The sequence below is a fragment of the Pan paniscus genome, chromosome X (assembly GCF_029289425.2).
Source record: "Pan paniscus chromosome X, NHGRI_mPanPan1-v2.0_pri, whole genome shotgun sequence".
Classification (NCBI taxonomy): Eukaryota; Metazoa; Chordata; class Mammalia; order Primates; family Hominidae; genus Pan; species Pan paniscus.
This window is the reverse complement of record NC_073272.2, coordinates 153,005,566-153,027,638: the sequence shown is the minus strand read 5'-3', so window position 1 is coordinate 153,027,638 and position 22,073 is coordinate 153,005,566. Positions and strand designations below refer to the sequence as shown.

Here is a 22,073-nt window from a genome sequence, read left to right as displayed (position 1 = left end):
CTCACTGGATGGGACGGTCCCTTACTAGGATCAGCTCCTTCTGCCACCCTGCAGGGAACTCTCTAGAGAACACAAGGCCAAGGGGCAGAGGACCAAATGAAATTAGGCATCATTGAGGAGGAAAGTCAGATGCACCTCATTCCCAGCAGAGGCGGGAAACTGACCGGTGTCGAAGTTTTTCTGAACCTCCACACTTCAGCTGCCAGATATGGCCCTTGGCCTGGAATCCAACCTCCTCGGCAGCCCAAAAGGGCTTTTCTCTGGCCAAGCCCATATTGGCTCTCACTCTGCCTGCCCCCAGGCTATGAGCCTCATTACCAAAGCTGCCGTAGCTGTCAACTGCAGTTCAGGGCACGATGTTGGGCAGCACCACTGACCACTTGTTTGCACCTTCCAACTTAAGTCTGCTCACCCTCCAAAGGCCTGAGGCCAGCACTATGGGTGCACACTGCCCTGGGCTGATTCTGGCTTTTCTCCAACATGCTGTGGCTCAGATCATACTCCAGATATGGCTGCCTCCATCTGGCCCAGGCTACTGGGTATTGTCCCCTTGCCAGAGAATCCAATGCCTAAGATTACAACTAGTTGAAGAGTGGGGAAAGGGAAGAACAATCATGGTCTAGCATCTGCCTAGCTCTCTCGCCTCATAGTCTCAAACTGTATCACGTGCCACTCAAGCCGTACAGACCAGCCTGCAGTTCCCCTGGACTTCCAGGCTCTCATATGCCTTTGCAGACAATATCACCTCCTCCTCTGGGAAGCCCTTCCTGAGGGCCTGCCCTCCTACCTCACCTCAGTGTACCCAATCATCCTGTACCTGTTCCTGCTTCACCCTATGACAAAGAAATATACCATAGAGACTGGAGAAGGTGGACTGGATGGGAGAGGAGGCCCCACAAAAATCTGAAAAGATACACGGGGGATAAAATGCAGAGCCAATGAGTGAGAAAAGGATTGATTCTAAGAGGAAGGAAGGAAGACCTCCTACTGACTGAACAACTACCAGGTGTCTGGTATCCTGTGATCCATGTCAGCAGAATACTGAAGGGGACGGCGCAACTGAAGAGGCAAGGTAAAACAGAAATTCCCTGGAGCTACTTGGGAAGCTGAGGCAGGAAGATCACTTGAGGCCAGGAATTCAAAAACAACCTGGGTAACACAGTGAAACACCGCCTCTTAAAAAAAAGAAAAAATCCCCTGGGCATCCCCCCAGGACTGCAATGTGAGCAATAGGAGCCCTCCCAATAGCCTCCTCTCCCTCACCTACAAGACCCTACAGGGCCCAGCTCCTGCCCCCTGCTCACCTCACCCCGTACCCTCCAAGCACAGGGCTCATTGTTCAGGCCCTCCTCCCTATCTTCTTTGTCCACAATGCCTCTCCCCAGGTTCTTTGGAAGGCAGGCTCCTCCAGATGTTTCAGGTCTCAGCCGAACTGTCTCCTCCTCGATAGAAAAGCTTTCCCTAACCATCCTTGCTCTAACCCCTCTCCATCAGAGCACCTGGTTTCTTTCCTTCCTGGGCTTATCACAAATGGAGGGGCAGTATGGATGCCACAGCGATGAACAGTACAGGCTCTGCACTCTGTCTGGATTCTAATCTCGGTTAGGCCACTTCCTGGCTGCAAAACTGCCAGCAAATTACTTAACCTCCATCTGCCTCAGTTTCTCCATAATAAAAGCACCTCCTTGAGTTGGTGTGAGAATTAAATGAGTGAGTCCACATAAGGCATGGAGAACAGTGCCTGCGCATTCTCAGCACACAGCAGGTGCTAATGGTTATTACGATCATGCTTATTCCTTAGTGGACTATGTGCTCTTTGAGGGCGGCTGGATGGGGCCTTAGCCATCGTGTTCACTGTGTACATGGCTGCTCACAGGAGGCTCTTAGTATGCAGCATCTCTAGCCGGCGGCTCATGGCTCCTGGTTATTCCCAAACTCATGGCCACTTTGGGAAAAAAAAATCTCTGGGGAACAAAGGGAGTTCTCAAAAGACACGTGCACCTTCTTTCACCATCATCAACTGCAGCTCCAGGCAGTGATAAAGCAAGGACCTCTGGCCTCACACAGAAAAGGACCAGAGGGAAACTGAGGCTGGCTGCTGGCATGCATCCCATGTGTTAGGTTTGAGAGACCAGAGCGAGGCTGAGGAATGCAAGAGGTCAGCAAAAATTTTCTTTGCTGAGTTCCTTGGCAAGATAAAGCTAGCACAGCCCTCTCCTCACCCTGTTCCTGAAGCCACCCTATCAAAGCAATGGATCATGGCAGGAGAGTGAAGGCAGAGCCAGAATACTTCATTGGCAGGGACAAGATGAGGAAAGACTGGAAGCTGGTCAAGGGAATGACCTGGAACTGGGAGACAGAGAGAGCACAGAGATCACAGCAAGGCAATGGGTCAAAATCAGTTAAGTGGACAGGACGATCACCACAAAATACCAGAAATAAGGACATCTTGAAAATGCAGCCAGTCCTGCCTCGAACTGGAAGCCTCTACCACATGTCCTGCCAGTGCAAGAGCCAATAGGTGGGTTCCCAGTGACCAAAGCTGGATGTGAGAGCCAGAAAATTCTGTCATAGAGAGGGAGATGAAGTTCACCTGGCAGGAATGGGTAAAATGTCATCAAATCATGGCATTCTCTCCTGCCCTCTAGGCCCTGCTCATGTTGCAATGGCTGTGAAGCACTTCCTGAGACCACACTGTTTCCAGTTCAACAACTCCAGCTTTCCATGGATTTTTGGAAATGGCAATTGACAGAATGTTTCAGGATGATATAAAATCTGATACTAGATTGCCTGTAAAAACATTTTCAAAACTCAATTATTTTCAAATGTGAAAAAATATGCTACAAGTCACCTAGGATTTCAAAATTGGGAAAGTTCTTACAGCTACCACAAACATCACAATTGGGTGTGGATCCACACTGATCTACAAAGGCCAGAAGCCAGGAAACTACCACTTTGGGAGACCTGAGCTGCTCACAGAAAAGCACAAGCATCTGGTGTTGTCTGTTCCCTAGTACCTGGCTGTTCCTTGGTTCTTGGTCTCTCTCAGAAAATTCAGAGCCCCTGTTTCCTCAGGCTACTGCTGCCAACTTCTTGCAATCAATGAGCAACCCTGAGTCAGCACTGTGGAGCTACATTACTGCCCAAATCCATGGCCATCCCAGTGCTGATGGCAGTGGAAGAGCTCATCCAACTGGTACAGTTGTTATTTCTGGCAGTGAATCACATCCACACCATGGCACACCTTGCTCAGAGAGTTTCCATCTCCATTAACAGAAAAAGCAACCTATATCCCTCCCCTGACCCAGGTTTCCAGGTTCGAACTGGCTGCCAGACAACCTGGTTCTCTGTGCATCCTTTCTGTGCCAGACTTAGTCTAACAGATTTGATGCTATGGCTCCAAGCTGAAACCCATGAATATCTACCCCTGAGATGCTGGTTTCTCTCCTTCCCTCTGGCTCCTAACCACACTCACCTGCAGAGGATAAACAGGCATGCCTAGTGTGTGGGGGTTTGTCCTGGGTTACTGCCCTGGACAAAAACACTGGCTCTAGCAGGTAAGGTCCCAGTGCAGTTTGGCTCTTACCTGCTGGTGCAGCTCTCTCGTCTGACGAATTGCTCAGATCCGCTGGGGCTGTTCTGCTGTTCTGGGGTGCTGGGATCTGCAGGTTGCTGAGTGGGTACAGCTGGGTCTCCTTGGCCACCTCTTGGGGCTCCAGGCCTGTCCTGCCAGGCCTCTCCGACCTTGGTGGCCACATCCTTCCCCTCAAAATCAGCCAACACGCTGAGGAAGAATAAGACCCCTTATGAAGTGAGTGCCCTGAGACTAGACTTTGTTCTCCCATGGCAGGTAGGCTGGCTGTCATGTCTCGTGGACTTGGAGGGACTCATCTCCCCAAGGGTGGGGCAGACAGGAAGGAGGCACAACCCCCACCCCAAGGAGCAGTCAGTCTCCTCCTCAGTAGGACCCCAGCAGTGCTGCTCCTTTCTGACAAGGGCAAAGTCACCTGACGACTTCAATGAGGTGTTAAAAGACATAGTCTTCTGGCTGGAAACACACTGGTATTCTTGTCCCCATCTTCCCACTGCCATCTCTCCTTTCTCCAGTTCTTTCCCGCCTCCGGCCTCTCTAGGAAGACCTAAGCCATTCAGCCTTCTTCCCTGACCATGGTGCTCAAGACCTGTGCGCTGGCCAGGCTCATCAAATACCCGGCAGTCTAGGGAGGAGCTTCTCCCCCAAGCTACCCTGGAGGGCTCGGTAGGGGCAAGGGTAGGGGAGTGCGCACGTGTTGGTCACCAGATTCCCAAATCCGCTGTTGACCCCACAAAGGGGGGAAGGGCCAGGAGAATCCAAAATTTCTTAGGCGGGGCCATTATGAGAACCCTAGACCCATTTGTGATCCTCGAGCGCCATCTGGTGGCAGGAACCGGGACTGCTGCAGAAAAAGCCTCTCCACGGTCGATCTCGCCCAAAACAACCATTTTCTTTGTTGATCGTCTCATTTCTCGGCGAACACCGCGGGCAGAGTCTGCGGCTGCAGGAAATGGCGGCACGCGCAGGCGTACTCACGCCGGCCGCACCCCGGCCTGTGCACGCACGATCTCAGCGCGCGTGCGTGCACCCGCCCACTTATCGTTGTGACCGCGTAGTTTTCACATGTGGAATCTTCTTGTCTTCTTTATTGGAAGTAGTCATAGCTATTCCTGGAAAGCAATAGCATTTTCATCCCCTACCCCCCCTTTTTTTTTTTGAGACGGAGTTTCGGTCTGTCGCCCAGGCTGGAGTGCAGTGGTGTGATCTCGACTCACTGCAACCTCCGCCTCCCGGGTTCCAGAGATTCTGGGACTACAGGCGCCCGCTGCCACGCGTGGCTAATTCTTTGTATTTTAGTAGAGACGGGGCTTCACCTTGTTGGCCAGGCTGGTTGTGAACTCCTGAACTCAGGCAATCCGCCCGCCTCGGCCTCTCAAACTGCTGGGATTACAGGCGTGAGCCACCGTGCCTGGCCATCCCTTTTTTTACAGATGAAAAAGTTGACATAAGGGTCCAATTTGCAACTAATAGTAGTCAAAATGGAACTTCCTTGTTGCTGCTGCAGCTCAACCTGATCAGGTGACTCCTGCTACATACACTTTTAGCGTCTCTAAACTTAGTTCCTCCCACCTAACCCCAGCTGCTTCTCTTCCCCTTCCAGCAGCCAAACTCCTTAGAAAGAGCTGTCTACGCTCACTCTTGTCACCTTTTCCTTCCTTTCTTACCATCAACATTCCACGGAACCTATTAATTGCTTCTGGAAAACTGAGTTCCTTCTGGCTTACACATTACGCCCGGGAGGCAGCAAATTCTTACAGAAATGGTGACATCTTACGAAAGATAACTTACAGTGGAACATTCCAAATGAACAACACCACACTGAAGTGCATTTAAAAAAAAAATTCTTTTGTGTTGTGGCTTGGCTCCCGGGGCAATGGTGCAGAGAGCCAGATCACCAGGGCCACTCAGGGAAAGGGAGCCCAGAAGCCTGGCATGCCAGCAAAAGGGTAAATATCTCTTCCCAGTCAGATTTCAGGCTTCTCTCTCTCTGTGCAAACTGATTGTAAAATCACTGTTTATCTCCTCTGTAAAATTTTAATTAATGCAAAAAGGAATTCTGAGGCTGGCTAGTCTTAAGCTGTAGTCAATCTGGTATATTTTGTGCTATAAAGTCGTTTTTCTGTGTCGAGGGGTACCTTAGGATAAAACATGGGCTTGGGCCCCCATAAGCTTGCTGCTCAAGATGGCCCAGCAAGCTGGTCAGTGACAAACTTTGCTGCAGGTCCCTGAAACAAACAAAAAACTGGACAAGGTCGCCATCCTGTTTTATGTCCTTGGGAGCTTGACCTTGTAACCATGTGGCAGTACTTTCTCCTTGTCTCTACCTTCCAGGGAACAGGAATTTTAGGGTTCATATCATAGTTAGTTCTAAAAATTATCTTGAGTAGTTAAAAGCCTTTGCAAGCTCAAAATTAACTACTCTAGACTCCTTCTGGGCTCAGTAGTTAAGGTTTTGCCCTTTCACAGTGGCAGTCTGGGTTCGATTCCTGGCTTAGGAAATAAGTCCTTTCTGGTTTAATATCTGCATCACCTTGTCTATACCTTTCTCCTCCATGGACTGTCTTAAATTTTCCTTTGAGCACCTGGGAGTTCGAGACCAGCCTGGCCAACATGATGAAACCCCCTCTCTACTAACATACAAAAAAAAAAATAGCCAGACATGGTGGCACACGCCTGTAGTCCCAGCTGCTCCAGAGGCTGAGGCAGGAGAACTGCTTGAACTGGGGAGACAGAGGTTGCAGTGAGCCGAGATCATGCCACCGTCAGCCTAGGCGACAGAGCAAGACTCCGTCTCAAAAAAAAAAAAAAAAAAAAAAAAATTAACCTTGTAAAAAATTATATGTATGAAAATACTAAATTTAAAAGGGTATTATTCAGTTTTTCCATAAATTGAACACGGACATAAAAGCACAACAGGTTTTCTTAGAGCACTAATCTGCTCTTTAACAAAAATTGTAAAGGGTTATAAAAGGTTTATAAAATTCTTACCTTATGTTCAAACTGATTAAGATTGAATACATTTGTCTATAAGGTTTTATTTAAGAATTGGGTTTGACATCGATAATGCACTAATGCAACAGTGACATTTGGCTTATTTGGTATAAAAATCATGGGAGGCATTGTCAAAATAAAAATACTGTTTTGTTTTGTTTTGAGACTGAGTTTTGCCCTCGTTGCCCAGGCTGGAGTGCAATGGCATGATCTCTGCTCACTGCAACCTCCACCTCCTGGGTTCAGGCGATTCTCCAGTCTTAGCCTCCCGAGGAGCTGGGATTACAGGTGCATGCCACCATGCCTGGCTAATTTTTCTATTTTTAGTGGACACAGGGTTTCACCATGTTGGCCAGGCTGCTCTTGAACTCCTGACCTCAGGTGATCCGCCTGCCTCGGCCTCCGAAAGTGCTGGGATTACAGGCGTAAGCCACCGCGCTTGGCCAATAAAAATAATGTTTAATCTTCAGGGTATATTTTTAGTGAATGATATTAATATATATTCCAAAATTATATGGGGTTTCTAAAATTCTAATATGTATATCAAGTGCAGATTATAAAAATTAAGTCATACAGGATTAATGAAAAGATCACTTAGTGAAGTGAGTAGACTCTTCGTCTAGCTCATTCTTTATTTTATTTAATTTAGGCGGTTTGTTTTATGGGGACCTCAGGTAAACAGCATACTCCAAACTCTGGGTATTATCCTACTGATAGTCATAGTAGTCTCCCCAGTGCACTGTATTCTCTCAAAGGTTTCAAATGTTTGCATGCAGCCATCTCTGAAATGTCAAATGGTCTCTCTTCAACTGGAATAACAAAACTGATTGAAATGTATGATTATGAGGACATCATAACCTATGAATGACATGCTGAGACTGGAAAACCTAAAATGATGGTAACTAGGTAACTAACAGTGGTGCTAAGGCCCTAAGTTTTGGTCACACTCTCACCTAAGTGAGAACCTGGCCAATAAGGGGAAATTTTTTTTTTTTTTTTTTTTTAGGTGGAGTCTCGCTCTGTCACCAGGCTGGAGTGCAGTGGCGTGATCTTGCCTCACTGCAACCTCTGACTGCCAGGTTCAAGTGATTCTCTTGCCTCAGCCTCCCGAGTAGCTGGGATTACAGGCGCATGCCACCACGCCTGGCTAATTTTTGTATTTTTAGTAGAGACGGGGTTTCACCATGTTGGCCATGATGGTCTCGATCTCCTGAGCTCGTGATCCGCCCGCCTCAGCCTCCCTAAGTGCTGGGATTACAGGCATGAGCCACCACGCCCAGCCAGGGGGAATTTTTTAAACAAAATTCTGGCAAGCCATTGTTGTGTACTGAGCTCATGCACTAGGACCCAACAGACCAAACCAAACAAAATGGAGTTGCTCATGCTAAATGTAACATAATCAAACTAAGACTTTAAGGAAACAAATAGTTCTTAAAACAGACCAGGTTTTGTTTTTGTCCTGTAAACTGAACATTCTAGCATAAAGAGGTACCTTCTACTCAGTCCTTATTCTCTCCTTACAAAACCCACTGTCCTCCTGTTTCCCAGTGGGTTTCAAGACCATATAAGTACATTTACAAGGGTAATAGTGATATCAATAACTAAGGTTTTTGTCAATCTCTCAAAGTTGAGAAAATGACCAAAAAGGGGGAATTGTTGAAGCAAATTAAATACGGCCTGAGAAGGACTCCATAGTTCTATATTTGAGTCTTTGTCAATAAACTGTAACCTAGAGGCAGACAAAATTGAAAACCTAACTTAGGAGTGTGTACCTGTAACAATAGCTAAGTCTTGGCCAATCCCAGCGGCCATACTTCAACCATTCATACACTGGTGAGTGTTCAAACTGTGTTCAAATAAGGCATACCCCCAACCTGTAACCAATCCAGCCGTTCTGTACCTCACTTCCAATTTCTGTACGTCATTTCCCCCCCTCCACCTTTTTTTTAATCTATAAATCTTCCACCATGTAGCTGCGCTGGAGTCTCTGAATCTGCTGTGATTCTGGGGGCTGCCCGATTCACAAATAGTTCATTGCTCAATGAAACTCCTTTAAATTTAATCCGGCTGAGGTTTTTCTTTTATCACCATGTACCTGCGTCCTGCACCTCACCTCTTACATGTCTCATAGGTGTTACATTTAACATGCCCCCAAACATTTCTTCTACCTCGCTGGTTGAGAGTCTGAGTCAATGAGGTGATAACAGTTTTTTGAGATGAACAACACAGGGGGAGATGCAGAATTAGTACATTAGTTAATTTGTTTTATTTGGTTGTTTTTGGTGAGAAGCTGTGTTGATAAAGATGGTTTGGGACATGCTGAGTTTTGGAAGGTGGCAGAAGTCCATAAGGCTACCTCACGGAACTACATATAGGTGAGCCTGCTGCTCCTACCAGTTGTTTCCCCTTGTTTCTCAAGAGTCTTAAGCCAGAAACCCAGAATGGATTATTGCCTGGAGGATGATCAAGTGTTCACAGCTGTCTGCTTTTTACCCTCTCCTTTGCCTTGACAGAATGTTAGGCAGGCTTCTGTCCTCCCCACAGGGCCTGAACTTTGCTTGCTCCTGGTTAAGTAAGTGCTGCAATGCAGAACATGCCCCACTTAGCAGCTTCTCCTGAGAACCGGCTGACCACAGGGAAACACATTTCTGGTCAAATCATGCCAAACAGGTTCCCCTTTGCTTGCCCACTGGCCCTTGAAAGTAGCTGAGCTGCTAGCTGTGCTTACTACTCTCCCTACTGAAAAAAGAAGGCTTTTTTTTTGTATTATTTTGTGATGTTTTTTGTATTATTTTGTGATGTTTGCAAGTCCTGAGGTTGCAGCATTGTCCCTATTGCAATAGTCTTTTTAAATAAAGTATTGGTCGGGCACGGTGGCTCACACCTGTAATCCCAGCACTTTGAGGGGCCAAGGCGGCTGAATCACTTGGGGTCAGGAGTTCAAGACCAGCCTGGCCAGCATGGCGAAACCCCATCTCTATTAAAAATTGAAAAATTAGCTGGGCATGGTGGCGCACGCCTGTAATTCCAGCTACTCAGAAGGCTGAGGCGGGAGAATTGCTTAAACCCGGGAGGTGGTGGTTGCAGTGAGCTGAGATGGCACCTACACTCCAGCCTGGGTGACAGAGAAAGGCTCTGTCTCAAAAATAATAAAATAAAATAAAATAAAAGTCTCTCTTTATCTAAATCCATATTTGTTGTTTTTGAGACAGGGTCTCACTCTGTCACCCAAGCTGGAGTGCAGTGGTGCAATAATAGTTCACTGCAGCCTCAACTCCTGGGCTCAAGCAATCCTCCACTACTTCAGCCTCCCAGGTAGCTGGGACTATAGGCACACACCACCATGCCTGGCTAATTTTTAAAATTTTTATAGATATAGGAGTCTCGCTATGTTACCCAGGCTGGTCTCGAACTCTTGGGCTCAAGTGATCTTCCTCCCTCAGCTTCTCAAGTGCTGGGATTACAGGTGTGAGCCATTGCACCCTGCCCGGAGACGGTATTTGCTTTTATTGGACACTTTTTATGGTTCTGTGATTCAGTTACTTTGATTCTGTTAAATGAGCTCTTCCCAGTTCTTTTCTGTTTGAGCAAGAATCTTCGCAGACAGAACTCTTCCTAGCTCTTTTTGAGTGGGGATTTAACCCCTGACTCTGTTGAGCAGGACTCTTCCTGGTCCTTTTCAATTTTAGCCAGAATCGTCCTGGATAGAAGTTTTCTTAGTTCCTTTTGAGTGGAGATTTACTCCAAATTCCTGGCTCTTCTGTGAGGCCTCATTGTTTCCCTTGACACCTTGTCTAGAGATTGCACAAGGAAAGCCCTTCAGCTCCTCAATGAGGACTGAAGAGAAACTTTGGCTCCCAGATGACGACTGTGTGCAGAACTTCCTAATGAGACTGTCCAGCCTGGCTCCTTTCTCTATTTGATCTGCCTCTTCCCACAGGTAACTCTCAATCTACTGGGTGCCCTTCCTCCTCCTCATCCTCCTCCTCCTCCCTTGCTGACTACATGCCCTGCCCGTATGGCACTCATTCTGTCCAGTATTTCCAAAACTGGCAAAAAAAAAAAAAAAAAAAAAGGTAATCACGAAGGGTAATTTGGAACTTCAGTGACCTTATTAGGGAACCTGGGGTCTCCCCAAACCTGCTCATCTAAGATTCTCCCTTCTCATCTTCCTACCGCATCCCTCTTCCCTTCTTTTCACCACCTTGGACCTTCCCTTCAGCTCCCTGAATCTTTTCATCTGTCCCCTTCAATGCCTCTACCTCCTACATACCCCTATCTACTCTTCACCAGGCTTTCCCCTTCCCACTCAGGCCTCTCAACTGCCTATAGCCAGTAGAGCTTCAGGCCCCCTGCACCCATTGAGGGCTCGCCATTAGATCTCTATTTGTGTCTGTCTGTATGTTTAGTATACATGTATGTTGTATATGTGTAATAGTTCAGTACCTCCAGATGGCATTACCAAATTAATTTACAAAATCCCTTATCCTCTATTCTAATTGACTTAGAGATAAATAAGTACTTATATAAATTATTATAAAGCTCTCATAAATTAAGGAAACAGCTTCTAATACTTTCAGTGTAAACAACAAAAAAGTATTCTTATAAAAACTAACCCAAATGCTTTTAAAATTCAAGTTCACAGAATTTATGTAAACTTTTGGCAAACAAAACTAGTTTAATATTGTTAGTTTAATAGACACCTATGTGTCTTTGAGTTATCAGAATTACATATAATACAACAGAATACAAGCATATATTTTTACTCTACTTGGGTATGTTCCTCCTAAACTTAAACAGGTTTACATGTTGAATAAGCTAGTATTATATCTACTACATGTTTAAGATTATAAAAATTTAAATTTGCTTTTAACCAAACTGAGATTATTCTGGCAAACTTTATTTCAACAGTAATTATGTTTTATAATATGTAAGCTTAAAGGCAGTTTCTAAAATCTTTTTGGTAACTTAAAACCTTAGACTTATGCTGAATTAAGTTAACTAAATTCATTAAATATCATTTATAAAGAAGATAAAATACTTAGTCACTAGACCTAATTTTAAGTTTATATACTTTTTGCTTTTTTTATGGTACAGTGTGACTACATATGGATCTGTTAAATGTGTTCATTTGTCCACATTGCAAAATGGTACTATAAAAAGTATATAACTATAAAAAGTTATGAGATGTATATTCATAAGCTTTACTAGTCTGCTACAAAATGCTGGTATATGATATTTCAAAATTACCTACCTCCTGTTTTCTCTGTGAAAGAGAAGTTATTAATGGTTAAAATTATAATAAGTAAATAAGTGTGTGTGTGTGTGTGTATATATATATATATATATATATATATAAACTACTAAAAGTAATAATGGCAAAAATGGCAAAGGGAAACAACTTTGTATGCAAATATGCTTTTCCTAAGGAAAAAGAGAATAGCTTTGTCCCAAATTAAAATGACAAATAATTTAAAAATGTGTGAGACAAAATGTAAACAAATATCTTTAAAATTAGAAAATGTTCACAGAAAAGGAATTTTATTTGTCATGGTTAAAACTTTTATTCAGTGTATTTATAAGATTTTCAAAAAAGAACTAATATCAAATATTATAATTGTATAAAATTAAAATGTTGGTTTCTCTGTTAAAATAACAAAATTTTCTTAGGCTAGGTGCAGTGGCTCACGCCTGTAATCCCAGCACTTTGGGAGGCTGAGGTGGGCAGTTCACCTGAGGTCAGGAGTTCGAGACCAGCCTGGCCAACATGGTGATCGCGCGACTGCACTCCCGCCTGGGCAACAGAGCAAGACTCCATCTCAAAAAAAAAAAAAAAAATTCTTGATCATTGGTCTGTCCCTAATAAAAAGTTATAAATGGTCTGTTTTTCTTCTGAGTAATCTGCCTAAGAGGCAAAGATTTTATGTCTTATCAAAATACTGTAATGCCCTATCTGTATGTTCAGTTTATTTTGTCCTTAGTTATTTTTTTAAAGTCTTTTCAACTTTAAAGGAACTGAAGATTCTTTACAACCATGTTACCTCATATGTTTACTTGAAAATTTTTACAACTCTGATTCACTAGCTAACCAAGTAGTATTTCTCGCTAACCCATAATGCTATTCAATCAAATGTTCGAGAACTCCTGACAACTCTTAACATTTGCCTTCCCACAATCAAAACTTAAATATATTTTATACCTAAAACTGGCTTTGGGATTTGCCAGGGACCTTCTGGAAAATCTCAAAGGATTAGTTCTTTCACCTTGTAACAAGAAAGGTGCAAAAACTAATTAGTCTTATTTAATATTGTATAAATTGCATTGGAAACATTGTCAAATCAAAAAAAGTGCAGAACCTTCCCTAAATTAGTCTATAATGGGTAAAATGTCCTTAATATAAATATTTTAGAAATTCCATAGAATTCCTAGCAGGGTTTCAGTGTCCTCAGTGCACATGAGATATTGCTCTTTATCAAAGCCCCAGTGCTGCTTTGCCTTATATTAGATAAGAACAATACAAGGTTATCAATCATCATTTCAATTATGGGAAATTCACATTGCTCACTGATGGAATATTGTTAATATACAGATGTTTAGGACCTTTCCTGAACTGCCAATTTGATTTTATTCTGCACCCAAATCTCATGATTATAAATATGTTCTTACTAGTTTATTTATGTTTTTCTCACTGGCTTGAAGCTTTCCCTTATATAAAAGGATCATTGCCACTAATGTTATTAAGCTTTTGTTAGAACAAGTATTCCCCACATGTGGAATTCTACCGCTTCTTTCAAATGACTAAGGAATCCATTTCCCCAGTAAAGTCATCCAAGAAATATAATGAGTTCTTCCTTTATCCCCCAAATTACATTGTCCTTATCATCCCCAGTCGTCTGAAATGATGGAAACAGTGGAGTATTAAAGTGAAAACTTGCCAACTGATGAAAAACTCAATCTCCCATGGCCTAAGTAAAGTTTTACCCTTAGCACTGACTGTCCTCTGGTCCTCTCGTGCTGGGTCACACGTACTCTCCCTCCATATGATATAATAACTGGCCCACCCATGAGATCTCCCTAGTGTCTAGACTCTCAAAGATTCTAATCTGGTCAATTCAGACATTTAAAAATAATGACAAGGATTTTTTTTTAATTTTTCCATCTACTCTCCCTCGAAGTTCTGCTACTATCGTTGCCTACATCTCTGAAGGCTCTCACTCTGCCTGTCTCTGCCCTTCTTGGAACTCCAGGCTAGTTATCCACTAGGAGAGCACATCTAGTGGCTTTCTTCCTGGCGTGTGCCCAGACTAGGACTGAGGGAATGCTTGCTACTTAGAACTATTAGCAGTAAGCAGCCCTTAAGCCCCTGGCCCACAGACTCTAAATGCTGCCCATCAGGTGCCATGACATAGTTGACCCTTCCTGATGAACCTAGCCTACTGAGATGCCATGCCAGTGACCAGACCCAAAGACTGCAAATAGAGAACCCCAGGGGGCCCGGAAAGGGGATTTGTCTACAGTCGCACCCCAGCATGCTACAGGATTTAGACCACTAAGAGGAACGGGAGAAGAGCACTTGCAGAGTGCTGCTGTCTGCCTCAGTAAAACAGCAGTGTGCCAGGGCAATCCAGCCAGGCCAGCCTAGGTAGGGCCTCCACCTGAAAGCCAGAGGCTGGCCTCAGGTGCCCTTGTCAGCTTGGGATCTCCATGGACCAGGCATTTGCTCAGTCAGTTGCAGGCAGTGTAGAGGCAGGTTAGAGATACTTTGGCCACCACCTAAGCCAGGAGGGGTCACATACTCCACTCACTCGACCAGAAATGTGGCTTTCTAAATTGTCACTTCCCTCTCCGTCACTGCTCTCCCAAGTCTTACCTGTCATCCAATTTGGGATCTCTTCTACTTATTTTACAGTTCTGTCTCCATCTCCACAGCTAGTCCCCTAGTCCAGGCCCCATCATTTCTTACATGGAGGATGCTGTAAGCACTTCCTCTTCTCCCTGCTCCACTCTGCCCACTTCAGTCACTCTTCTCACTGCCACTGGAGATCCCATTGCAAAGCAATACTCTCGCCATATCATTCCCCTGCTTCAAACCTTCCTGGCTCCTCTTTGCCCTCGAAAGAAAATCTAAAGTCCTTGTTATGGCATAAAGTTCTGATCCTGCCCATTTGTGTCAGGGGTCCCCAAGACCATCCCTAGGCTTGGTGATTCACAAGAAGAACTCACAGGACACATCACATCATCACACTCAAGGCTATGGTTTATTATAGCGAAAAGATACGAAGCAAAATCAGCAAAGGGAAAAGCACACAAGGCAAATTTCTGAGGGAACCCGGGCACAAGCTTCCAGAGTCCTCTCCCAGTGGGTCACACAGGATTCACTCAGTTCCCCTCAGCAGTGAGTTGTGACAACAAATGTGAAATGCTGTCGACCAGGGCAATTCATTAGAGACTCAGAGTCCAAGGATTTTATCGGGGACTGGTCACGTAGGCACCCTCTGCCCAGCCTTTACCTAACATGCACACGTTGCTTTCACCTATAGGAAACCTTCCCCATTATCTTGTAGCTGTAATTATCTGCTCACCCCTCCCACATCCATCACGTCACAGCCAGTTTCAGAGTGTGTACCCCATCAACTGCACCTGCTTATCCTCCCCTCCCTCCTCAATCCATTATAATCCAACTACAGCCTTTCCCACTGCCCCAACCTACTCCCCTCAAGGCAGTCATGAGTTCTACATAGCCAAATCTGATGGGCCTATTTCAGGATCTACAGAGCACTGGAAAGTTAGCTCAGCGTGGCTTGGTTTCCATGACGGTAGTCTTTCCTGATTCTTCCATTTATCCAAAATTTTCCTTCTCAATACCTCTCTGTAGCTCCTCTTCCTCCTTAAGACCTTTTGGAATTATTTTCCAAAATTATGGTCCATCTGCCTTTGCTTCTCTCATATTTTTACTTCTTTTCATTTTATATATTCAGCTAGGGTTTTAGGGGATCAATAATTAATATCCCCTCTTTTTTTCTTTTTGAGACAAAAGAAAACAGAAAATGGAGAGAAATGTCAGCTGATGAAGCAGCTTCCCTCAGCATCCCTGAACCACGTGGACTCACCCACCCAGCCAAGGGCCTGGCTGGACAAGTGTCCCTGGAAGCCTGCAGAGAAAAGCCGAGAATACATGCTTTGTACACACTGCCTTCCAAAGGCATTCTCCAGGCAACCTCATGCATTCTCTTTAGTGACTTCCTATGAACTGACAACTCCCAGCTCTCTAGCCCCAGGTCAGATCTTTGCTCAACTCCAGATTTGTTTACTCAGTAGCCTACTGGACATCACTGGCTGGAGCCCCTACAGGTACTTCTCATTCGGCATGGCCCAGTGACCTTCTCATCTCTGTGCATCTCTCAGCGGGCCTGCCCCCAAACTCCTTACCCTCAGCTAGTTCCTGTCACCACCCATCCAATTGCCTAGCCCTGAAATCTGGGGAGCAACCTTGGCTACCACTTTTCCCTCACTGTTATCTTTATTTTTTTTATTTTTATTTTGGAGACAGGATCTTGTTTTGTTACCCAGGCTGGAGTACAGTGGCAGGAACATGGCTCCCTGTATCCTCGACGTGCAAGGCTCAAACAATCCTCCCACCTCAGCCTCCCAAGTAGCTGGTACTACAGGCATGTGCCACCACACCTGGCTAATGTTTTTAAATTTTTTGTAGAAATGGGGTCTCGCTGTGTTCCCCAGGCTAGTCTCAAACTCCTGGGCTCAAGTGATACTGCCACCTCGGCCTCCCAAAGTGCTGGGATTACAGGTGTGAGCCACCACGCCAAGCCCACTTTTACCTTTAATAATTCAAAAATACTTGCAGCCTTATCACCTTGCCCCTGGTGTAAGCAAACAGTCTCCAATATGGCCTCCTGCCTTGTCTCGTCGTATACTCCCCTGGCCTGGTCCTCCACAGGGCAATGGAGGGATCTTCTTTGGACTCGAGTCTGGCTGTGGCACTCTCCTGCAGGAAAACCATCAGTGGCTCCCAAGGCCCTCAGGATGTGGGTCACACTCCTCAGCCTAGGAGCAGGTGCCTTCCCAGCCCCTACTTGGTGCTTCCTGCCAAGCCAGGCTGGATTAACCCTCCTTTGTGATGGCTACCTGACTGGATGTTCCCTATACACTTTGTGAGCCTCTACTCGGAATGCCTTCCCAAGCACGTCTGGCACATCTGGCAAAATCTCCCTCAGCCTTCCAAACCCAGCTCCAACATCACTCTCCCTGTAAAGAAAGCCTTTCCTGACACTCCCCTGCAAAACGAAAACAAAACCCGGAACCACTCGCCTCCTCCTTCATCCACAAGCCTCACTTTTTATACCCCTTCTGCATGGAACACTGACTAGTTCTAGAAGCCACACAATGTGACAGCAAGTCCAAAGTTGTTCACTCTGTTTTTGGACTGGGACCCTCCAGGGCCTGGAGCCAATGAATCAAAGATGGGCTAGATATTCTTAGAAGGTAAAACTTGTTATCTAACAGTTGAGCCAGGCCCTAAAAATAACCTCCTATCTAACTATTAATAATTATGGAACCTCTGTGGTACAAGAAGCCCCAGAACAAAGAAGGCAGATGACTGTGTTTCTTTCATCCCTGCAAAAGGAGCCCCAGGCTCCACCTGCTCCCCACAGCAGATGCCCTGCTGGATTCCACTAGCTCCTTTCTCGGGGCAATATGAGTCTTAGCTCTCTCCTTCTACATTTCTGTCTTGTGTAAGAAACTGTTCGCTTTGCACCCCTGGAATCACTGGCCTGTTGACGTGTCCAGAGCTGCAAGGACATGCAGTGTTTGCGCTGGCAGGCAAGATGCCTTCAAGAGAGCCTGACTTGAAACTCTCACACCAATGCCACATGGTCAGCTCCAGTAACAGGCACGTTTGTCCTCTTGCTCATGCACAGTGGCACACACCAACACATGGCCAGTCACATCCTGTGTCACTCTCTCATGCCTGCTCACACATGCTCCCTTTCTCTCCCTCTGGCCTCTCTCTCTCTGCTTCACTCTGTCACTTTTGCACTTTTACCCTCCTGTTTTTTGCTCTTTCACACTCTGTCCTTCTCTGACAATGGCATTTTACCCACACAAATAGCCCTCACTCTGCCCAGGACCTCCACCTGTAGAGCACCTGTACTCTGAGAGACAGCCTTCCTTCCTGCCCCATGCATTGGGAATTAGCCAGGGCTTCTCACACCTGGGGACAGACACATCCTCCTATCACAGTCCCCTCCCAGCTCCTTGAGCCACAAGAAGCCTGATGACACTGCTCTAGGACCAGGGAATCACCACCATGACCCACTCACAGAACAGGAGCCTGGGTGTGCAATGTGTCGGGTATTGGCACAGGGTGTGGGGAAGAGGTTCCCATGTGGGTTGCAGACCCCAACAAAAACATGGGCTCCAGAGGCAGAGCCCACTGCAGCTCAGCCCTTACCTGCTGCCACAACTCTCTCGTCTGACAAGTTGCTCAGATCCGCTGGGGCTGCTCTGCCGCTCTGGGGTGCTGGGATCTGCAGGTTGCTGAGTGGGTACAGCTGGGTCTCCTTGGCCACCTCTTGGAGCTCCAGGCCTCTCCTGCCAGGCCTCTCCGACCCTGGTGGCCACATTCTTCCCCTCATAATCAGCCAAGGCCCTGAAGAAGAATAAGCACCCTTATGAAAAAAGTGCTCTGAAACTAACCCTGCCTCAGCCCCAGGACGCAAGCTGGCTGTCACCTCCTGTGGACTTGGAGGGACTCATATCCCTGAAAGCGGGGCAGAAAGGAGCCAGGCACAGCCCCAATTCCAGGGAGCAGACAGTCTCCTCCTTGGCAGGAGCCCAGCATCGCTGCTCCCTTCTCACTGAACAGGCCTCCACGTGTAATAGATGAAGCCGAAGCCTCCGATGTTTTTATTGTTGTTGTTTGGAGGCAGGGTCTCACTCTGTCACCCAGGCTGGAGTGCAGTGGCATCATCTCGGCTCACTGCAACCTCTGCCTCCCGGGCTCAAGCCATCCTCCTGTCTCAGCCTTCTGAGTAGCAGAGACTACAGGTCTACACTACCACGCCCAGCTAATTTTTGTATTTTTTTTTTTTTCTGTAGAGACAAGGTTTCACCATGTTGCCCAGGCTGGTCTCAAGCAATCCTCCTGCCTTGGCCTCCCAAAGTGCAGGGATTACAGGCATGTGCCATTGCACCTGGCCCTCCAATTTTTGGCTTTTGCCACCCCTGAATCCAGCAAGAAGGACAGGGCTTCCCCCAGATGTCTCAGGCATCGAGCTCTTCAGGGGTCCTCCCTGGCCTCACACCATGATTGCACTGCACCCTCCAATCTGGGTACCGTGGGAAAGAGGCTGCTAGCTGATCCTCCACTTCCACACCCCTCCCATCACCAGCCCCACACCGAGGTGCAAGGTACTGCTTCCAGAGTCTACTAGGCCAGGGGCAAACACCAAGTTGGGCTACTAAGAGAGTGAGCCCAGCATTTCAGAATGAAAATCTACTTCGCCATCACCTCAATCCTAGCTCACTCTGAATATAACCTTCCCAACATCACCAGCCTACCTTCAATAGCTGGTGGGGGCTACCCCGAGACAAGAACACGCTACAAACTACCCTGGGACTCTTTGTATATAGGAGTTAACTTTGTCTAGGCAGGCTTCCTGCCTTCAAGCTGGAATAACAAGGCCAACGGAGGCCACACTTTTTGGAAAGTATGCCCTGAAAGCAACATGATTCTTCAGCCTCAGGTGGAGGTCAAGGGAACTAAAATTCTCCAGCAGGCACAACAAGCTAATTGCCACCTCCAGCTGCACCAGGCAGAACTGCAGGCAAGTGAGTGTGACGCCACACAGTAACTGTGGGGAACCATCCCACTGGGCCTGTGCTTCTCTGTGCTGCTTCCACCCTTAGGGTCTGCTGCAGCCCATGCAGATCCAAAAGTGGTCTGCACAGGTAACACCAGTCCCAGGGTTGCCAGCAGGGTGCCCTGACACACCATTCAATCTCTGTCAGTGACATGCTTGCTTGAGCCAAAGACAAACATACAAGGCCTGAAGAGCTTGTCTCCCTACTGTGGTAGCCCTGAGTTAGCTTTACTATGGATTTAATCAGAGTCCCATCCTGTCCCACGTCCTCTGTAGAAATACACTAGTAGAGGTTGCCCTCACCAAGTCTGTGGATAGAGCCAGGATTATCCACAAAGAGAAATTTGGGCTCTATTGTGACACAGGGACAAATGGATGAACAAGGCTTCTTCTTTCCTAGGCCTGTGGCAGGGCCACTGTGATTTTAGGACATATGACCTATGTGGGTCATAAAAAGGAAATCTTAGGCAAACACTCACAGGAAGCTCTGCTGGACAATGTAACATCCAGGGGAATTACTTCCCAGCTATCCTGCCCGAGCTCCTCATGAACTTCCTGGAAGTCAAGTGGTTAGAGATAGGCAAGGTAACATAGGGGATGGTGACCAACGGGATTTTGGATTTTGGATTAATTTCTCTGAAGCCTTTCCTTCTGAGTGTAATTGGACCAAAGATCCAGTAGCCTAATACAGCCACTGTCAACTCCTAACACAACCATAATCTACACACTTCCATTCTTTAAAAAAACGGAAATTGTAGTCCTGGCGTAGTGGTTCACGCCTGTAATTTCAGTACTTTGGCAGGCAGAAGTGGGTGGATCAGTTGAGGTCAGGAGTTTGAGACCAGCCTGTGCAACATGGCAAAAACTCCTCTCTACAAAAATAAGCCAGGTGCAGTGGTGTGTGCCTGTAGTCCCAGCTACTTGGGAGGTTAAGGCAGGAGAATCACTTGAGCCCAGGAGGCAGAGGTTGCAGTAAGCCGAGATCACCCCATTGCACTCCAGTCTGGGGCGACAGAAGTGAAACATTGTTTCAAAAACATATATATATGAGATATACATCATATATATGATATACATATACATATATAGATATAGATATAGATAATATTTGTAGAGATGAGGTCTCACTACGTTGCCCACGCTGATCTCAATCCCCGGAACTCAAGTGGTCTTCCCGCCTGGGCCTCTCAAAGTATAGGATTACAGGTGGGTATGAGCCACCGCACCCAGCTGACACTTCCACCCTTGTACTGCCTCCACTGGCCAACAACGGTTGCCAGTGGTGAGGAAATGTGGTGCCTAAACTTCACCTGATCCTCATGCAGAAAAAATATAAACGAGAAGCCCATGCTTGCAACATAATGAGGAAAACAGCATGTTCTAGATGGAAAATTTGATGACAAAAGTTTAGTAGGAAGAAGATGAGATATCGTGTCATGTCAAATGAAATCAAACCAATAAAGCTGGTTAAGTTAGCTTTCTAGGTGTCCCTGAACACCTCTGAGAGGAGGAGATATTCCTCTGGTGCTGCTTCACTTAGCTTGCAGGTTTAAATGCCCTACAGGCTTTACATATACAAACCGATTTGGCCATTTCAACAACCCTATATGGTAGCAGGTATGATTACCACTATTCTGCACGTGAGGAACCTGAGGCACAGAGAAGATGAGTAACATGCCCAAGGTCACGGTGCTTGTAAGTGACAGAGCTTGGACTGGAACCCAAAGCACCAGAGTCCAGGCTCTCAACCACTATACTATACCGCCTCTCCCTGTAGTGTGATGGAGCGGCCCAAGATGGAATAGGGCGGAGTCCCCACAGTTTGGGACAGTTAAAACTGTGTTGTAACCTAGGGAAAGTAAGGCTCCACTGCCCTGCGGGATGTCAGGATGACACCACCCCCATGGCGCTCCCTCATCAAACTCCTAGGGAACGAAGCCCCTCCTCACTGAGCCCCACAGACCAGCCCCGGTCAGCCCGAGGGCCCAGCGTGGTTGGAGGGTCCAGCTGCCTTCCCTGTCTGCACGTCCACACCCCCTCCCCCTGGGCAGCCCTGACGACCCGTGTCCAGTGTCCCAGAGGCCATGGCCCCAGGGCTCCCTGCGAAACAAGCTCAAGCCGCAGGGGCCCCGTTCGGCCCCTCGCGGGACCGCGCTTCCTCCCGCCGGCGACGGTCCACGCGCGGTCACCCCAAAGCCACTCTGGCCGCGGCTTCAGACCTTACGCGGGGGAAGGGGCAGCCAGCTCCTCGGGCCCATTCGTGATCCTCGGGCGACCTCTGGCGGCCGGCACGGGCATGGACTCAAGAGAATCCCCGCCGAGGCCGAGCTCGTCCCGGGCGGCCATTTCACTTTGTGGACGGTCGCATTTTCCCGGCGGGCACTGCGACCGAGTTCGGGGCTTCAAGAAATGGCGGCCTACGCAGGCGTACTCACTACGGGCGCGTGCTCGCCGAGGTGCACAGGCGCGCTCGCGTCGCGTACGCTGGTGGCGAGCGCGCATTCGCGGAGGCGCACACGTCCTGTGCCCGCTACCCAGATTTCGGGGAAGGTGAGGGGTGTGGTTCTGTGCCATCCCTTTTTCTTTTCCGTCCCTTCTGTCTTCCC

At 47.0% G+C, this 22,073-nt stretch overlaps 1 protein-coding gene across 7 annotated transcripts in view; it reads right to left on the bottom strand.

Annotated features, from left to right (window-relative positions):
* ZNF185 (zinc finger protein 185 with LIM domain) overlaps positions 1-22,073 on the bottom strand; it is a 75,329-nt gene that overhangs the window by 10,016 nt on the left and 43,240 nt on the right. For 6 of the 7 annotated variants that reach the window (XM_008965811.4, XM_008965835.4, XM_008965822.4 and 3 more), the window contains 2 exons: positions 18,057-18,254; positions 3,587-3,784 (listed from right to left, as the gene is read on the bottom strand). In XM_008965811.4, the coding sequence (XP_008964059.1) occupies positions 3,587-3,784; positions 18,057-18,254 (396 nt within the window). Of the gene's footprint in view, positions 1-3,586; positions 3,785-18,056; positions 18,255-21,691; positions 21,887-22,073 lie in introns of those variants that run through there. The other variant, XM_008965866.6, reaches the window with a different exon arrangement.